Source organism: Anas acuta, chromosome 1 (genome assembly GCF_963932015.1).
Source record: "Anas acuta chromosome 1, bAnaAcu1.1, whole genome shotgun sequence".
Lineage (NCBI taxonomy): Eukaryota > Metazoa > Chordata > Aves > Anseriformes > Anatidae > Anas > Anas acuta.
The window spans coordinates 169210135-169229598 of NC_088979.1; the positions used below are offsets into that span (position 1 = coordinate 169210135).

The 19464-nt window shown below is 43.5% G+C and overlaps 1 protein-coding gene across 1 annotated transcript in view; it reads left to right on the forward strand.

The window, feature by feature from the left end:
- Nucleotides 1-17082, forward strand: part of WIF1 (WNT inhibitory factor 1) — a 39576-nt gene extending 22494 nt beyond the window's left edge. Inside the window, exons 4-10 of the mRNA XM_068669300.1 lie at nt 1939-2079; nt 6019-6114; nt 7444-7539; nt 8938-9033; nt 13208-13303; nt 13863-13958; nt 16252-17082. Of these exons, the coding sequence (XP_068525401.1) occupies nt 1939-2079; nt 6019-6114; nt 7444-7539; nt 8938-9033; nt 13208-13303; nt 13863-13958; nt 16252-16373 (743 nt within the window). The 3' untranslated portion in view covers nt 16374-17082. The remainder of the gene's footprint in view (nt 1-1938; nt 2080-6018; nt 6115-7443; nt 7540-8937; nt 9034-13207; nt 13304-13862; nt 13959-16251) is intronic.
- Nucleotides 17083-19464: the final 2382 nt, after the last annotated feature.

Below are 19464 nucleotides of genomic sequence, written 5' to 3' on the forward strand. Positions count from 1 at the left end.
GTGTTTGAGAGAAACCTTGAGCATGTAGATATCTGTTCAATGACAAAAGACTGACTGCTCATTTCACAGGGGAACACCTACAAAGATCCAGTGGTTTAAACAAGAGTCAGCAAGTTCAAAACCAAGTCAGGCATTTTTGATGGTGGCAGTGATTAACTTCGAGCACCACACAAGTACCATGCTGGTGCCAATGTGGCTCCACGTGAGCTGGCATGCCTGGTACTTTCCCCAGCAGCATCTCTGCTCATCCCACAGTTAGGAATCTGTTAAATTTTCCTCACTTCTGTGAGCACTCCAGGGGAGGCAGGAGTGTAAATGTGCAAAAGGGGCAATTCTGTGGTGGGACAAATGCAATGTGAGCCACCACGGAGCTCAGTCAGGAGGGTCTTTAATGCATTTTTGTGTGCTGAGGAGTTCGGGCACGTGGAAAGTTCAGAAATATGGACACTTCCAGTTTGGGGAGTGCTGGAGGGTTTCTGACCTGTCCCCTTCATCTTCAGATGCATGACTGGTCCTTGCCCTGGGCACTTAAACCTACAGGCTGACGTCATTTGCTGTCAAATTTCCAGGCAGATTGGGGGTTTGCTACTGATGAAATGAAGTCTAGGAATTTCTCCTGTGCCTTCCTCCCCAGAGCAATTTTGTTCAGCTAAGTCACACACATCCTCATACAAGCACTGAATTATGTCCTGCACTTGAGCTATGAGGAGGTTACTACAGTTTGAGAAGTTCACTGCATTTAAACTGCTTTTTATCCCTTGTAAGAGGTGGTTTTTTTTCTTACCACATGGTTACATGCTTTTCGTAATGGTCTTTTAAAAGACCAGTGTAAAGGCACTTCAGCAATGAAATTGCTTTATAATGAAAACTGCAACAGACTGTTCAGTCCATAGGACTTGCCAGAAGCAGAATGTGTTTCAGCAATAATTATTGCAAGGTATTATACCAAGGCAGAAAATAACAAAAATTGTCTGATTATTACATGCGACATTTTCATAACAAGCAATTTAAAACAAACCAAATGTAAGGCTGTTAGCTCTACATTTTGTTCTGAAACCTCAGGCCAGCTTCAGAAGAAATGAATAAACAATCTCTATTAGCTGGATCTAATTTTTAAATGAGCTAGAAAGAGCCAATTTTGAAGAAATGACACAATCATTTCATCTGAAGATTATTTGAGATCACTTGTGACCATCACAGCGGAGCATTCCAGAGCTCTGAGGTATCAGGCTTGCTTCCTCATTAAAATACTCCAGATTTACTGGCCTTAATTATTTCCTTGGACTCTTTGTAGTTTAAAAGTGCTTGAATACTTTTCCTGGAAAGGCAATCTCTGAATATTGCTACACTTAACAAGTTCTGTCATAGTGATGTTCCTCTATTCATTTTAAATACTTGCACCCACAATCTTATTTATTAAGTGCACTGTCTTGCCAGCATATTATGGAGAAAGTTTTGATTAAATAAGTATTTTATTTAAGTATTAATTGCAAGATCCGTAACAGCAAAAACATACCTAAAGCAGCTTTAAAAAAAAATAAAAACGCATGAGATCTTCTTGGAGAAGTTATGTGACAGCCCATACAAGTGAGGCTCAGAAGTGATCAAGGCAGCTTAGAAAATTAAATATAGGCTTCTGGCTCATTTTAGTGGCTGTGAAAATAGTATCCTTAGATACCTCCATGAGTAACTGCCCTGTCTGCAGGCAGAAGTATGTTTGCCTTAAGATCAGTGTCTGTGCTGCAGACTGTTGGGGTTGTGTCAGCAAAGCAACCCAGGCTGGCCTCCTGTGCTGCAGTTGTTCCAGCCCTGCAGGTGTCTGTGCACAAGGTGACTCTAAAGCTTATCTGTAAATACTTATTATCTCTGGTATTACAATGTATGCTTTTGTAGATATGCATGTAAATATGAATACTGTTGTTATTGCTCTCCTGTAAGTTGTCCAGGTTGGATTTCCTTGCCTCGGCAAGCAAGATGGGGTGGCTGCATTTGAAGTCAATGTGATCATAATGAACTCAGAAGGCAATATCATTCTCCAGACCCCTCAGAACGCCATCTTCTTTAAGACCTGTCAGCAAGGTAATGCTAATGAGGACATGACAAGAACTGTTAGACCAGGTCACCTAACTTTCTTCTCTTTCATTTAGGATAATAATCATTCAGGATAATAATGTGGTCACACAATGTGTAGCAAAAGCTATGAATTCCAGGCTGTTCTGGCTCTATGTGTAGGTTTGCAGCTCATTTGCATTTGCTGTTCATTTACTATGTGTTTACTAAGCTTTTTCTTACTGTGAACTACATCTCCCTTAGCAGACTGGGTTGGAGGCATTCCTCCTCCTGTTCACAGCTCATCATTTCAAGGATGTTGATAGAAATGGATCATATGAGAAGCAAATGTGAGTAAATGATTTGAAGCATTTGGAGGAGAGTCAGAATTATGGAAAAAAAAAGCTGATGCTCACATTTTCAGAAATGACATAATTTTGAGGACTTAACTTCTGGGATCTGTAGTGGGGACACTGTTTTCAGGTAACGCTGTTTGGTGTCGTAGTTCAACATTTATTTAAATCTTAACTTGCACATCCCAATTGAATCAAAAAAGCAAAAATCAGAGAATTTTTGCAAAAGTTGGCTTACCTCCTCTGGAGCTCAAGATGGCAACGTCTTGGTTTGGGATACAACATTGTTCACCAGCCTCATCAGCAGGTTGTGTTGCTGGTCTGATAATTACAAAGTTTATGAGACACTTGAGGCGATAAGAAAATTCCCTCTTCTTTTATTAACACTTTACTATGTGTGTTGTTGATTTGATTTTGGTAGAATTGTTTGCATAGTAAAGCATCACTCAGGGAAGGTGATGGAAGCTGGTCCTCAGTATTTGCAGGCATCAAGCAAGAAGCACACACAAGATGCATCGATAGAGGAAGGGCACCATGAAGCTATTGCAGTGTTTACTTGGAAAACAGGAAACATGTTTAATCAGCCAATCTATGAACTATAGACAGTATGTAATAAGACTTTCTGGATTCATTTGATACATCATGAACAGCTGTAATTATCACTTTGAACTGAGGCTGTGGAGATTGAAAAAATCCATATCCAAGATCAGGCAGTTATCCCTTGCCGTGTGCAATTGTATCAAATTAACCCATGGCACGGCTGACGTACAAAGAGTGATATTTTTATTCTTCTCCTATTAAACCTCCATTCCCAGTCCTGCACTTTCTTCCCTGTGCTCTTTTCTCCGAGCTAATTGGCTGTAGTGTGGCTTCAAAGAGCAAGCAGCAGGAGCAGGAGCTGTTTATTCTTTGAAAGCTCGCTGCACCTGAATAGCCAGGCTGCGTCTCCTTTGAAGCCTTGCTGCTGCCAATTAGCCCAGGGAAAGCAGGGGAGGGGGAAGAAGAAGTGGGGAGAGGAACAGGAAGGAAAATGGGGGCCGAATGGAGGTAAAATCAATCAGACCTTGAGCACAAAGTTGTTCCTGATGTAAACACAGCGCAGAACATTTCATGCCTTTTCATTGCCAGCTCAGTCCAAAGATACTGAACTTAATAAACTTTGGAAATAGTGTTGGGGTAATCTAATAGAGACAGCAGTTACAGGTCTGCATTGTGGCTTGTCCTGGAAAGGCTCCAAACTCAGTGTCTTAGCAGCATTCATCTGAGCTATGGTTTCCGTGCTTTAATTATTTTTATTATTACAATTCTGGTACAATAAATAAATAAAATTCAAAATTTAGGCGTATTGCATCATAAAACTCAGGAAAGCTGAGGGCAGTCACTGACCCTGAGCCAGCTGAGGGGCACAAGGATGGTTTTACAAACTGTAGAGGTGGGCAGAGGAGGAGACATCTCACCCCAGCTCATACTGGGGTAGCTCCCATTGCTGCCCTATATCCAATGAGGTGGACGCCGCAGCATTTTGGGATAGATACTGAGAAGGACGAGGATGTTCCTACCAGTTTGTATTAGTGTAAGGGTGAGTTTCCTCCCTCTGAAAGCTGCCGTTTGTGGTGAGGAGCTCAGATTCCTCCTGCCTGGGCCCCGAGTCACTGTTTCCAGTCTTTCGTGGCCAGCCAGAGGGGCCCCCACCAGAGGAAGTGAGCAGAGTGAGGCAGCAATTTTGTGGGAGAGGAGAGGCTTTGTTGTGGCTCAGAGGTGACCGCACAAAAAATTGTGTTTTCCTATTTTTCTGTTTGAAATGGCATGTATTTAAGCATGCATTTTCTGTAATGAATAGCAGCTCTGCATTTGGTACAAAGGGAGAAACATTTCCAGAAAGAGTCCTAGAGCATACTGTTAGAACAAATAAGATTACGAAGCCCTTACTGTTATTAATGCCACTGCAAACAGATTTACTTCTAAAGTAACACTTTTTTTTCCCTGTGTATCTATGGCCTTAGATGGAAGAGTATTTTAAAATTACCCCTTCTATCCTCTCTCCTTCCTGTCTGTTTGGCAGTTGCACATAGCACCCAGCCACCTGACTGATACATCAGATGTTCTTACCTTCTGTGTAGTCTCGGGGTTACCCTTCATATTCCAGTGAAGAGAGCAATATTACCTGAGTGTGGCAGAAAGTAATACTGCTCATAGCCATAGCTGATGGATATGTCACCTGATAACTATTAGAAAGAGGCAGAATAATTCAAATGTATTTAAGTCCAGGGTTATGTTTTCCTTTGTGTCAAGTTACGGTTTGAAGAATCTTTCTGGGCTGCAAGCACACATCGCTGGCTCATGTCAAGCTTCTCTTTAACCAACACCCCCAGGTCCTTCTCCTCAGGGCTGTTTTCAATCCATTCCCCACCCAGCCTGTGTTTGTGCTTGGGATTGCCTCGGCCCAGCTGCAGGACCTTGCACTTGGCCTTGTTGAACCTCATGAGGTTTGCACAGGCCCAGCTCTCAGGCCTGCCCAGGCCCCTCTGGATGGCATCCCTGCCCTCCAGCACAGTGCCAAAATTACATCCAACTGCAGTCTAATGGGTGATTTTTGAGTTTGGGTTGAATAGGTTGCAGTTTCTGAGTGAAGATCTACCTTTCCTCAGAATTTTTTGAACCTGGTCATTCGGAGTGTCGTGCAGTATAGCATCCACAGGAGAAGGTTGTGCCTGCTCTGCTAGAGCTGCCTCGTGGCCCTGGTCCCACTGATCACAAGTGACATACATTTTCTAATGGGAGTAGGCAGCCCCTCCTGCCTTCCTTCTTGTCTGTGGGATATCTGGGAAGGCATTTTTGAGGAATTGCTTTTCTGCCTGGCAGTTGTGTTTTTGTGGAGTTCCACTGGGTTCATTTTGCCTCTTGTTTGATGGACTCCAGTGTTTTGAGGATGGTGATGATACCCAGATGTATTTCTCTTCCTTGTGTAATCCAGCCAGTGTTGCTAAACGCTTTAACCAGTGTTTGATCAATAGTTGAGATGTGAATAAGAGTTGGATGATGATACAGGATCACTGTGCAGGAATGCTTTCATCTTCCTTTCTGGCCTTCTTTCATCTAGCCTTGAAGCTGACTCTTTCATTTGAAGACAGATTTCATCACTTTGCCACCTTAGGAGCAACAGATGTAGCAATTAATGCAATGCAAGTTGCAGTGCAGCCAACTTCGGGCTGCAGAACTTGAGACCAACCCCGCATGCTAGGGGAGGTCTGAGCAATAATGCAGGTCCTGCAGCAGCTGCCTGCTTCTTTCCACGTGGAGAAAATGGGGCTGGGGTGTGCAGAGCACCCACGTTGCTCATTCCCTTGCAGAACAGCAGAGCGATAGATGTGCGTGATCCGCCAACGAGCACATCGTGCATGTGTCTGCACACATGATCAAACCCGTATTTGTAGATGAACACAAAGGGAAACAATTTCTTTTGAGGAAAGGTGAATCTCCACTTCGGCCAGCATTTGCCTGTCTGTCAAAAAATATTTTTTTCATTATATCAAAGGTGTATATTGGTACTGGGGAAAGCTGAGCAACAGCTGAAGTATGAAATATCCAACTAAGATTGTTGTTATATTTTATGAAGCGGAGTGTCCAGGAGGATGCAGAAACGGAGGGTTTTGCAACGAGAGACATGTCTGTGAATGTCCGGATGGATTTTATGGGCCTCATTGCGAGAAAGGTAACTTAAAAAAATCTTCTCAACTCTCTTCTTTACAATAATCTCAACAAAACTGTAGCTAGTGCATTGTAGCCACTCCTAAAAATATGAACGGCCTATTTTAAAGTTTTCATACATTTTGAGTTCACATATCTAAGTGAATTACTGTTATGATCCATGTTCTAATGGAAACATAAACTGCTCAGGAAAAAAAAAAAAAAAAAAAAAAAAAAAAAAAAAAAAAAGATGTTTTCTTGCTAAGGGATTGTTTTTAACAAAAGCTGACACAATTGTTAAGGGGTCCTTAATCACAGAGAATCCATCTGGCAAAAAGATTAAATAAAATTCTTCTGCTAATAAGGACTAGCTGGAAAACAAAGCACAGGACTTTTGTTCTGCATTGGTTTATTTGGAGATAAGATCTAATTTGGAGACAGACCGACAATGAAGATAGGGAGATGAAGGAAAGAGTCTCCTTTTTCCTTCTATTAGTGACTAATAGCTCCAAATAACATTGCCAGGAGTGAGGGGCCAGGACACAAGACATTGGTGTGACTTGGTGAGGAAAGTAGTTCTTCTTTCTGTTTCTTCTTTCCTCCTCTGCCAGTGGGAGACCCTCGCCAGGGTGGCCTGAGATGGAGCAACCCCCCCCGTGGGCATCCTACTTCAATCTCATTCTCCTCTCAGCTCCCAGATGCTCTGGCTGCATCCGAAATATTAAATACAAAGGATCAGGGACTGTTCTCCGGCCTGGAGGCCAACTGGCATGACACAGTTTGCATTTGTGTGCTTAATAAACTCTCCTAGCTTCCAAAGCAAAAACCTCCAAACTCCTGGCTGGGAGGAAGCCGTGGCTGCTGCTTGCCCCAGGGCTGTGCCCGGACAGCCAAGGACAAAGCCATGCCAGGAACAGCACCAACAATTTCATAAGATGGATGATCCTGTGCCCCCACTTGGCCCCATGTCCAGGCACTTTTGAACTCTCTCGTATGGACGCAGCCTCGCAGCATGTACCAATTGTGGGCAACCACGAAATGAAACATTGCTCCCTGACATGCCTCCCTGGAAGAGCCTCGTGGGGTGGCCATGACTGCAGAGGAGTCTTGGGAGGGCGCAGGGGCTCTGGAAAGAATTGAGAGGAAGCATGCAGGACAGTCTGGTCATCAAACCAGGCCACACTAGAGCCTCCCCTCCCCTAAATTATGTAGCAGTGCTTATGCACAGGTATGGAGTGGTAGGAGGGAAGAATTCATTGTAGAGCCTGCCTGGGAACCCCACTAAATTGCTGACACCTCTGAGCACATTCCCAGTCACACCAGTGATGATTCTCCTTTTCTTCCTGCTCCTCAGCGCTATGTGCTCCTCGCTGCATGAACGGTGGGCTCTGCATCACCCCCGGCTTGTGCATCTGCCCCCCCGGCTTCTATGGCATCAACTGCGACAAAGGTAACTGCAGCCAAACCCCTGGGTGCCACCTCCTGTGGATGCTCATTCCTCCCCATGCTAATTTCCTTCTAGGAGTGCCTTTTGGAAAGGCAACCAAGCAGTGAAGTAAGTTTTACAGGACATAATTTCATGATTCTTCCTGAGGCTGGGAGCTGCAGGAAGCACGCAGGGGCACACAATGCTTTTGCAGCTACATGTGCAGGCATCCGTACCCGCCAGCTGAGTGAGGGGTAATTTAGGTAATCTCTTTAGCTGACCCACTGAAAGCCATGGGACCTACCACAAAATTCACTTAGGAAAATAAGCGATCTGTATTTGAACTTTGGTTTCCTGGAGTAGAATTAGTTTTACTAATTAGTTAATACACTAATTTGCTGCATCTAGACACACACACATACAAAAAATGGTCTATTCATCTTCTGTTGTTGTTGCTGCACTGTGGCTCAGGGATAAAAAGGAGCAATCAGTTGTTCAGAACAGTAATTTGGAACACTGCAAGCGACCACATAGAGAAAACCAAGTGGTTTGCTGCAGAAATACCACTGACCTGCTCATGGCAGAGAAGATTGCAGAACACCACATTGCTTTTGTTGTTGCGCAACTACATCATGAAGTAGAGAGCAAATGCAGAAGGTCTGTGTAGTCTTTCCAGCAAAATAGTGGGAACATTCCTAGGCCTTAAGGAATGCTTGTACAAACTGTTGGAGTCAAAATCCTTCTGATTTGTATGTAGCTCTTTCTGAGACCTTTACTGCATTTTGAAAATATTTCCAAAGTGAAAATATTCCAATATTTCAATGACATTCTCCCAATGTCTTGAAGGAAGTTTAACCCGAGATTAATGTGAATCTCAGATGTTTGGTGAAAAGTCACATCCAACACAATGTAAGTAATTTAGCAAGTGAGAGGGACAGCATTTGTATCTATGTCACCACACAGCAAAAATTTATAAAGGTTTCCTGTTAAACCTCAAATCTCCCATGGCATTAATTAAGAGCTGTGATGAAGTGTCTTCTTGTGGAAGTGACTTCCAGTCCTAGATTGTGCTCTTTATACCACACGTGGCCAGTTTCAATAGCAATAATGACTTGATCCTTCAGTGAGCTCCACACATGAGGACTGATGAAGATGTAACACAACCTGTCCTTGGGAATCTCATTGCTGTATTGTTCATTTGTTTGTCTCTTTCGATGGACGTGTGTGCACGTGTGTCCCTGTAAAATGTTATGTAGGAAATCTGCACTTCAGTCTTTCTTTGTAAACCAGGTGAAAATGTTTTAATGCAACTTTTTGAAACCTACTCAATGTTTATTTAGGGTGAGCAGCAGAAAACATTAAAGGCAAGTCAGACTGAGTTCATATTAGCGATTTAGTTCATTCCTGTTTTATTTGTTTCAGCAAATTGTACAACGACCTGTTTCAATGGAGGAACATGCTTCTATCTGGGAAAATGCATTTGTCCTTCAGGATTTGAAGGAGACCAATGCGAAATCAGTGAGTAGCATCTCCATGTACTTGCTTTTCCTTACATCAACTTATTCTGTTGTCGGTGTCTAAATTATCGAGCATTGCGTGCCTCTACTGGTTGGGACCCCCAGAGAGCCAGGTGCCTCCAAGTGAGACCCTTACTGATAAGTTTGACTCACTGCTAGGCTGCCTCACCCCCTACCTTGTTCTGGTTTCACTAGGAACTGGGCTTGGTGACTACCTTCAAAACAGGTATGCAAGCACTACACTGTGGCAGACTGATGCACTGCTGCCCCAAGTCCATGCGGGGCAGCTATTTTCAAAAGTTGCAGCAATTCACACTTGTGCACAGCAGATTAGGTTTAAGCCCATGCCTCTAAAAGGGCTGTGATAAACGTGGAGTGGATGGATTTGTGGAAAAGGGAGGACTGAACTGTAAGAGCTGAGAACTTTCACTTAATGTATTAAGTTGCATTCACATGGCAACTTGAAAATCTGCGTCGCAAACATCAAAAGACTTGCTATTTTCAGAAGTTTAGCATCAAAGCAATTGAAAATATTTTAGCTTATGGCTGATCTAAGTGTGCTGTGTAAAGCTGGGGGTGGAGATGTGGCCAGGCTGGAACAGACCTGGGAGGTCAGCTGTCAGGCATTTGATCTTGCTAAAAGAAGAGTTTTCTCACAGCTCTGTTAAATTGGATTAATCCTATAGATCCCCACACTTGAATGGAGTATGAACATTTGGGTTTTGGGGACATACACCCACATTGTTCGTTCTGGGCTTAAAGCTTCTACCAGGACACAGTGTGTGGAGCTTCCTTACCTTTCTGTTGTATATAATCCCACTGACTTTCAAAGAGTCATCACAGGAGCACAGAGAGCAGCATTTGGCCTGGGATGTGTACGAGGTAATTCCTTTGTATGCATCAGTAGAGACAGGCTCTCTCGCAGTGACGAAGTGCCTAGCAGCAAAGACTTGGAAACATATGGGAATAAACTCTAACATGCTGTCAGCCAATACGGGACAATACATTAATTACTATGCAAAGAAAGGACACAGATACCTTAGGACCTACATTTTGCACAGTATTTAAGTGTAGATAAAAGGTATGCAAATGTTTCACCATATTCCTATGCATTGCAAGGTATTTTGCAACTCGTTTTTACCTGATCAAAATCTGAGCCAAAGAGAAGCAGTAAAGCTGTATTTTTATGAAATTATTAACAAAGATGGCCCTTTGCTATTAATTCAGATCAGGTGTCACCAAGAGCAACAGAGTGAGTTTCTACTGAATTTACCTTTGTTTATATCGAGTTCATATGTGACACTGACAGAATGTCATTTCTTCCTTCCTTCCCCAGAAAGTCAGCTGTGTTGATAGTTCTCAGATAAGGAGTAAGGCTTGGTTTAAAGTTCAAGGAGTAGGTCATTTTATGCCAGTGTTGTTGGTTATTGGGGTTGGGGAGAATCCTTAGAACTGATATTGCAGAACTTTTAATGAAGGGCACTCCATTTAATTGGTCAGTCCCTGGGGCTCTAAAGCTCAACATTTTCTACCGATGCTTGGAACAGGTGCAATTGACTTTTGCTTCCTGCAAAGGCTTACCTGTGCAAATTCAATTAAATTAATTAAAATACAAGCAGTAAACCAGTTCCTGTACAAAATAATGTTGTTCAGGTTCAGAGGATGCTCAGAGCTAGACTGGGAATCTTTTGATGAGAGCAAGGAAAGCTTTGCACTTGCTTTGTCTTTTGTAAAGCTGGACAGCAATTGTTTGTATGTGATGGATGGCTGCTACCACCTCTGGGCACTGCCCCAGCACCGGCACAACAGTGGAGGACTGCAAGAAATGCTAGATGAGGCTTAAAAACATCAGAAGGGAAACACAACTCCTTCTCTTTTCTTAGATCCAGAGCCAACTACATTCAGTCATGGGGGTCTTGAAATAACAAGCGGAGAAAACTTTTCAACAGGCAGAAAGCCACCTTCAGAAAACCGAGAAGTTTTTTCTTCTTTTTTTTTTTTCTTCTTCCCAGTGTTGTTTAAAGATTTTGAGTGCTTGTCTGATAGTTGAATCACTCTCCAGGACTCTTGGGAAATTTACTGGGCCCAGCCTACCATACTAGCAAGCATTCACAGTCTTCCAGACTTTTTCTCTAGCTATAGTTGTGCATTGCCTCTAATTAGTGTTGCAGTTTGAGAACGGAGAGTTTTACTTTGTTTTGGATTCCTCCTCCATTTGTCACCCACTGTTTTGTTGCTTTTCATTTCTCAGTTAATAGCAGAGAGTTTCCTCCATTCTGTGAAAATATTTTACTCTGAATTTAACTGAGCTGTGCTGAGTCAAATGCTCGCCTAATGCTTCCCTGTGGAAGTCTGCATTGCATGCCTTGACCTATGTTCTCCAGATTTATTTCAAGAACTAGGAAAATTCCTGGATTTCCTTAGCATTGCTCCTTTCAGTCATTACTCCAGATCCAATTGCCTACAAAGTAGAAGGCCTACAGGTTCCCTCTCCAGAAGTTTCTGCAGGGAAATTGTGTTTTTGCAGAAACACTCCTTAGCACGGTTTGTTCCTCTGACTGGTTATAAACTTGTTTTGGGGCTATTAAAATAATTATGCACATCAGGAACAAATGTTTCTTTTATACTGACGATGCACACATGCATCACAGAAGTCTGGTGGGGTTGAGAGCCCAGCAGGCAGTCCTTGGGGTGTTTAGTTCCCAAGGGGGCAGTCTGTGATCGTGAGATGAGTGCATTTCCTGAAGTTTTCACCACAGCACACCAGCAGTGGAAAGAAGGAGTGCTGGTGCTCAGATTGTTGTGTGCAAGTCTCTGTCACTATCCTAAGAAAAAAGGAAAAAGGAAAGGAGGGAAGGGAAGGGAAGGGAAGGGAAGGGAAGGGAAGGGAAGGGAAGGGAAGGGAAGGGAAGGGAAGGGAAGGGAAGGGAAGGGAAGGGAAGGGAAGGGAAGGGAAGGGAAGGGAAGGGAAGGGAAGGGAAGGGAAGGGAAGGGAAGGGAAGGGAAGGGAAGGGAAGGGAAGGGAAGGGAAGGGAAGGGAAGGGAAGGGAAGGGAAGGGAAGGGAAGGGAAGGGAAGGGAAGGGAAGGGAAGGGAAGGGAAGGGAAGGGAAGGGAAGGGAAGGGAAGGGAAGGGAAGGGAAGGGAAGGGAAGGGAAGGGAAGGGAAGGGAAGGGAAGGGAAGGGAAGGTTGCTGCCCCAGGTTCCAGCTTTTGTTTGCTCACAAACTCAGGTAAATATTAGTGCTAAATCTTAGAGATTTAATTAGGTTAATGATACAGACAAATTCTAACAAGGGACTGAAAACCTGGTGATTGGGGACTTCATGTTAAGTGTGAGGAAGGCCCTTGGAGGCTTCTCGGCATGAATCAGGCCCAGCAGAACTTGCATGTGGCTCTGCTCCATCAGCATGGATCTCTTCCATCCTGGGTGAGTCAGGGCCAAGGAAACCATCATACATAGTCAGACCCAGCTTCTTCCTTTGGCAATGTATGAATGTGAGGGAAAGTAATTTCCGGACCAAAAGCCTTGAAAAATGTCTGCCAATCCTAATTACTGTCACCAGCAATGATCTGTTCTTGGCAAACAGGAAAGAAGGGCACATTTTTGTAATGTGCCTTTAGTTTCTGAGCTGTGGCGTGGAACATTCCTCATGGCACCACCAGCAGCATCCTGGTCCTCCACAGCCTCTTGTCACAAGCTGCCAGGCCCAGACGATCTACTTATTTTCTGCAAGTGACTGCCGTTCCTGACAGTTCCTGAGCTTCCCATTGCTTAAAATCTCTCTACTGCACCACCAGATTTTCTTCTGGATTCCACACTTTGCAACCACCAAGGGGAACCTCCTTGCTCATGGAGGTGAGGAGAGCAGGAGGTGACACTGACCGGTGGCATGGGGACACAGCAGTCCAAGTGGTTCAAGTCTGGGTGAACGCTGCTTGGACACATGGGTTTTGGCTGTGCTCCCTTCTTGTCCTATTTTCAAAGCAAAAGAAAGTATGTAAATGGGGAGCAAAAACTTCTGCTGGAGTCCTCCTGACAGATCCACGGTGTAAGATCACACACCAAAGCCTGATGAGTTTATTGGGTACAAGGCAGGCCTCTCACACGGCCATCATGAGTACAGGGGGACTCTTCTGGGGGGTAAGTCCCTTGTTTTCGTGTTTTCAATTTCTAGGTAAATGCCATCAGCCCTGTCGAAACGGAGGTAAATGTACCGGTAAGAATAAGTGCAAGTGCTCCAAAGGCTACCAAGGAGACCTTTGTTCAAAGCGTAAGTACCAAAGCACTCAATTTGTCCTTGCTGGAGCACCGAGCTCACACAGGACCTCTTCCATGACAGCAGCACTAGCTGCTTGTTGTCAAAGTATTTCAGGTTAATTGACTTCCTGGACATACAGCATACACCAGGCTTTGGGGAATTATGAAACCAGACACGTCTTTACAAAAGCCTCCCCGCAGTCTGGTCTGCATTCTGGGCTCCTATAAACCAGCAATGTGTCAGTGTAGCAATAACAGATGTTCCTAGAGAAACACTTAATGAAACACCGGGACGTTGCGACATTAAAACCTGACAGGAGCACTCTGCTGGCCGCCTGTGAGCATGGTGCTGGGCCAGTGTCCTGTACCACCCGTGATGGCAAGGGCCTGCTCGGCCTCTGGGCTTGCTTCCCCCTGCCAGCGGCCAGGCCGGAGCTGCTGCTGCCATGGTGGGGTGAGCTGCCCCCGTGCCTTCTCTGTGGGGACCCCCGCCAACACCAAGGCCTGCAGCGTGTTGTCAGGCGCACGGGGAACCATGTCACCAAGTCCAACATGTGCCCCCTCTGTTACAGCTGTCTGCGAGCCCGGCTGTGGGCTGTACGGGACCTGCACTGAACCCAACAAGTGCCAGTGCAAGGAAGGCTGGCACGGGAGGCACTGCAATAAAAGTAAGTGAGAACCAGTCCCCCAAGTCTGTGCCGGGGCTGCTTATACATGCCATGCAAAAATGGTGGCTTCCAGAGCCTTTCCACCATCATCAGTAGTACCTCACTCCTCTTTTTTTCTTCATCTTTAATCCCAACAATAAGAGACTTTCAATTCTCCATAATGCTAACTACTTAAAAAAAGGAAAAAAAAAAAAAAAAAAAAAAAAAAAAAAAAAAAAAAAAACATACAGAACTGTTTAAAATTGTTTTACAAAACTGGCCCTTCATTTCTTTATGTATCAGAACGTCTAGAGCCTTGTGTCAACTAGTCCTCTGGGTGACCTCCTGTGTCTTCCACCTGTGGTGCAGGGCAGGTTGGAAGTCCTTCAGTACTCCCCAGTAAAGCCAGCTGGCTTTAAAGCATCAAATAGGCATTTTTATGCATAAAGTTCTGTCAGATCTTAGAGCCCATTAAAACGTACAAAAAAATAACTGTTCTTTAGAAACTTGAGGGAAAATTTGCAGGCTTATGCAAAATCTAAGCTTACCATCTTTCATGTTTTCTTCTACTCTTCCCCATTTGTGCTCCACAGACTCTGAAATATATTGTCTCAAAGCAAGGTTGAAGTCCTGAAAATAAGTTTCTGTTGTGCTTATTTGATATCTAATGAGGCAACTGATCATCAGTTGCAACATTTCACTGGATTTGAAACAGCACTATAAAATTATTTGAAATACAGTTGTATATATCCAGTAATAAATTCAGACTTAACTTTATATTTGATGTGCAATAGGGCTTTATAAGCAAATCTTCAAGAGACATTCTGTACATTCTCCCATGAGGGATTAACATTTATCTTAAGCACTGTTGGCAGACTATTCACATTTAATGTATTCAGTAGTAATGATAAAAAACTTTGCAATATTTTGCAGCTATAAAATGCATCATCTAGCCATAAGAAATGTAAATCTTACATGGCAGCATCAACAGAATGATCTTTTTTATTAAAAGCTGTTGATGCCTGTGATGTGTATCATGTTAAAATGTATCAGAATATATGTAGTTGTTTCAGTAAAATTGAGTATTAGATAACTGAAATGAATTATGCCATGAAAATTACATTTGGGGAGTCTGTTTTTCTGCTATTAGCTAGTGGATCTGTATTTAACTATTTATGTCGTTCTCTGAAGGATAAATACCACCAGTATAAGCTATGGTTAGAAAAAAGGTTACATGGAAATCAAGATAGACTTCAATTCATAAGTTCAGTACACACTTTTTCTTCCTGTAACACTCTTGTTATAAAGAACTGAGATAGCAAGTGAAAAAAATTATGTACTAGGAATGAACAGCACTGAAGAAGTAAATGTCTGCAAAACAAAAACGAAATACAGAGCACCAATGAATGAAGATTAAGTAGTTGCACATTATTGCTAGCTCTAAGGTTTTGGAACCTTCATTATGTGGAGTTTGGGCACAAACCTGCTGCATTTGGCACTGCAAAACTCTCTGTATTCAGCAAAGACACTGAAAATAGACCATCAGGGTAAAATTTACCTCCATTTTAAGTGCCTACATGGGGCTTGAATGGCACATTCAAGTCTGCGTGGGATGGCAGTTCACATGGGGAACATCACAGTTTGAAAGGACCATCTTAAAAAAGTTCATGTTTATATCAAATGAATGGCTTCTCAGTCATGACATTTTCTTAAAAATAAGTGGTTAAGAAAACTGAACCTCGAACTCAGGTTTTCATAGTCATTTATATGAGCTTTATGGAGTGCAATGGATAAATGACACTATAAACAATGACAACACAGTACTTTGAATTCCATATTTATTGTTTGTTTTTACTTTCACCAAAAAACAGCTCTGCTAAGCCTGTTTTAGACTACTTTCTTCCCCCTACATGCTTGTTGTTGCTGCTGTTCTTTCTTTTTGTGTCCTGCTATAAGACAAAGCAAAGCTTGCATGCCTAATGCAGGTTGAACCCAAAAAATGCTCAAGGCGAGCCATAGTGCTCGCTGGGGCTCATGGCTGATGTACACACTACTGTGGGCTATGCAGGTGTGAATCTGTGGCCGGGTGACAGCCTGAGAGGACTGATGGTCCCCATCTTTTTGGGTTAAGCCTGCCCAACAGCATCCTTTGCTTTCCAGAGCCAGGGGGAGAATGGGGAAGGGACCACATGTGTGTGAGGTGCAGTTTGAAGTCTTTCTTCAAGCAGGGGGACCATTCCCACTTCAAATATTAGCAGCGCATCGCGAGGCTGCCTCTGTGGTTTCTTCTCTTTTGAGCTGGGTAATTTTCCAGGGTATGGAGCCAGTGGTCTGAGCGCCCTGAGGCCGGCCGGCACCAAGCACAGGCAGCACACGCCTTCACCCAAAAAGGCGGAGGAGAGGCACGCTCCACCCGAATCCAATTATATCTGGTGAACTCCAACATCTGAAATGGTTCGTGTTACACAAAGTTCATAGCCTTCATTAACCTTTCATGGATGGGATGTTAAAATGCTGTTCACTACAGTTAAGATTACTGGCTGGAATTTTATTAGCTTCATTATAAACCACTGAGCTGATATTTACTGCTCCTTTTAAGTTTTATAAATACTTCTATAGCATGATTATATAGGCTTCTTCTTTCAGTGCTTTGGATGGTGTTTTGTACTATACTTTGGTTATGTTTAAACTGCATTTGTTTTTATTATATACCTGCAATATAACATTTTCCAAAAATTAAGTAACAATATTCAAGCAGAAAACCTCCTAGATGCTAACCTGAATCATTTCAGTGACTGCAGATTTAGCTTGTCTAAGTCAAAGGAAAGTTGCCTTTTACATTTTTGCTATTATGTATTTAGACTTTTCCCTAAGAAAAATAAATAAATGTTACCTAATTTAAAAACTGAACTACTCAATTCAGCATTATTTTTGGCCTTACAGTTTTGCAAAGTGTTGTGTATTAAAAATACACTGCGGCAGTGCCATGTAAGCAATATAATATATTTAAAACAAAGTAGAACTATAATGTATGGACTTTTTGCATTGGCTTGAAGCAATATAATATATTGTAAACAAAACAGCTCTTATGTAATAAACTTTTTTATACTGATGGTTATGTGTAAAATAAAGATGCTGCTGTAGTTTTTTGAGTACTGCTCTGCGGGGCCTGCTCCAGTCTCATCAGTGCTGGTTTGGGATGATGGCTTCTCCAGAGGACTCTCATAAATCAGGCATGGACTGGTTTCCCCATCCCCGCTTCCCTGCTACTGGTTTTACTGCACCAGTCTCAATGGCAGTGCTGTTGGACGCTGGCATTGGGCATTGCACATCCAGAAGAGCCAAGTTTTGGCCTGGTTGTGTCCCTCTTTGCATCTCTCAAGCAGAGTTCCAGATGTGGAGACTCAGTTTTCACTTGCTCTATAGGCTTCCTTTCAGGTGCTGCCTTGGAAAGGCAGGAAAGGAGGAAATTGTCCATCCCCGGGGATGTTTGCTATCCCAAGGTGATGCTCTCATGTCCTGGTGTGCTCAGTATTTGTAAGGTCTGGGTGCTCCATCCTGTGACAGACACAGACCATTTGTAGTGTGATGTGGACAGAGGGAAATGCAGATGGTTCTTTCCATGCTGAAGAACAACATCAATTCAACAAATAAATATTGACCCTTGCTATACTGCAGTTCTGGGAGCCTTATTGTCTGGGAGAAACATGAATAAAGTAATACACAGGATTTGGGGCACAAAATCAGTCTTAATGAGTGAAAGGTTTTGAGATACAAAGGGAAAAGACCAATTTATTAGCCTGATCTTGCTGGTCTGATTTAAGCAAGGGACCCACAGGCCAATGGAAAGGACATGCTTTGGCCAGAGAGGGAGGTCAGCTCTCTGAGGGGCCGTTCTCACACAGCCTTCCTGTGGTGTGACTGCAGATTTGACCCCGCAAGCCTGGTCCCACAGGAGACCACCCCTCAGTGCTCTCTGGGTCCAGTGCAGGGAGAAATGTGGGTGGGGAAGCTCAGGTTTGCTCCCTTGGTGTAGATGTGTGACTGCTGTGGCTGGTGGACCCCAAAGCCATGACCTCTACCCAGCCCTGGGCCTGTGCCTCCCACAGGACCCTCGGCACCTCTCCGGCCTGCCAGGGGCTGGCTGGGGCATGGGGTGCTTGTTGTGCTGGGGGGCGGGGGCTTGAGGAGCAGCCCACAGTCCCCAGAGCACCCCCTCTGCTCTTACCTCTGCCCTTGCAGCCTGTGGAGCGCTCCTCACCACGTCAGCTCTCCTGTGGAAAGGATCATCGGCTGGATCTGCAGGCAAGAGGGCAAAACACCAGGCAGTGGTGTAACCGGGGCTTCTGTGGGACAGGAGAGGAGCCCAGCTGCTGTCCCAACTCAGTGCTCTCCCAAAAGCTCCCTCTTAAAATCCTAAGAAGGTAAAAAATGGAGAGCGTGAGGCACAGGGGAGACACTTGAGTGATGGAAACCAGGGAAGAAGGAAATGAAGAAGGAAATATTTTTTGAGATTTTACCGAAAAGCAATGAAAGAAATAGAATGATACTAGGATGAGGTTAAATGTGTAACCCCAACCACTGTCCACTACATGGGACAACTGACTCCTCTGGGTCCTGGGATGTTTCCATCAAGAGAAGTTATCTTGAAATACAAGTCTGGTTCAGCTGAGTGTCCAACACACTGGTAAATAAACACACGCTTGCAAGGCATATCTGTTTTTAATCCATTTGCTTCTTTCTCACGCTGGTGTATTTATCTTCACATTTACAGATTCAACCATTTATTAAAGGACTGAACTATTTGCCCTGAACATAAAACACATCCACTGCTCTGTGCTTCCAGGGATGCTCCAGGAGCTGTTCACAAACTCAGATGTCACATTTTCCAGCTTTTTGCTCTTTGTGAGGCAAAGATTGGCTGATGGGATCGGTCACACATGGCAGGAAAAAATGCAGAAATTTCTGACTTAAGATTCCTCAGAAATTTTGGCTGAACTTCTCCTGATCCCATCAATTTCTTAGAAAGTGCTTTCTTAAAAATAACAAGTGTATTCTTTGAAACTGAATAATTTATTTTGTTATTTGTTCCAGAGACACGAAGTGCTGCTGCTTTGTTTTTCAATTTTCACCACTGATTTTGGGAAAGACCATTACTCAAATGTAGAATATGGTCAGAAATAGTACAAAAAGAAAAAAGAAAAATGATCCTCAAAGATTCCCAGTGCATGTGCACTGTAACACAACTATTTTTTCTTAAATTACATCAACTCCCCACACAGAAATTTTCTACCATAATCATTGATCATGATTTGACCAGCGGTACCCTCTCCAGCTCTAAACTGCACCAACATGATTTCCTTACAGGATGTTTTCAGGTGCAGCAATGCAACAGCAGCTAGTTAGAAAACAAATAAACAAACAAAAAGCCTCTCAAGTAAAATGAGTCCCAGTTGCTGTTGATTCATTATTGCAGCTCTGATGGAGTGGTTGCATGAAATCCCTGCATGGCTTCCAGGGCCAAGTT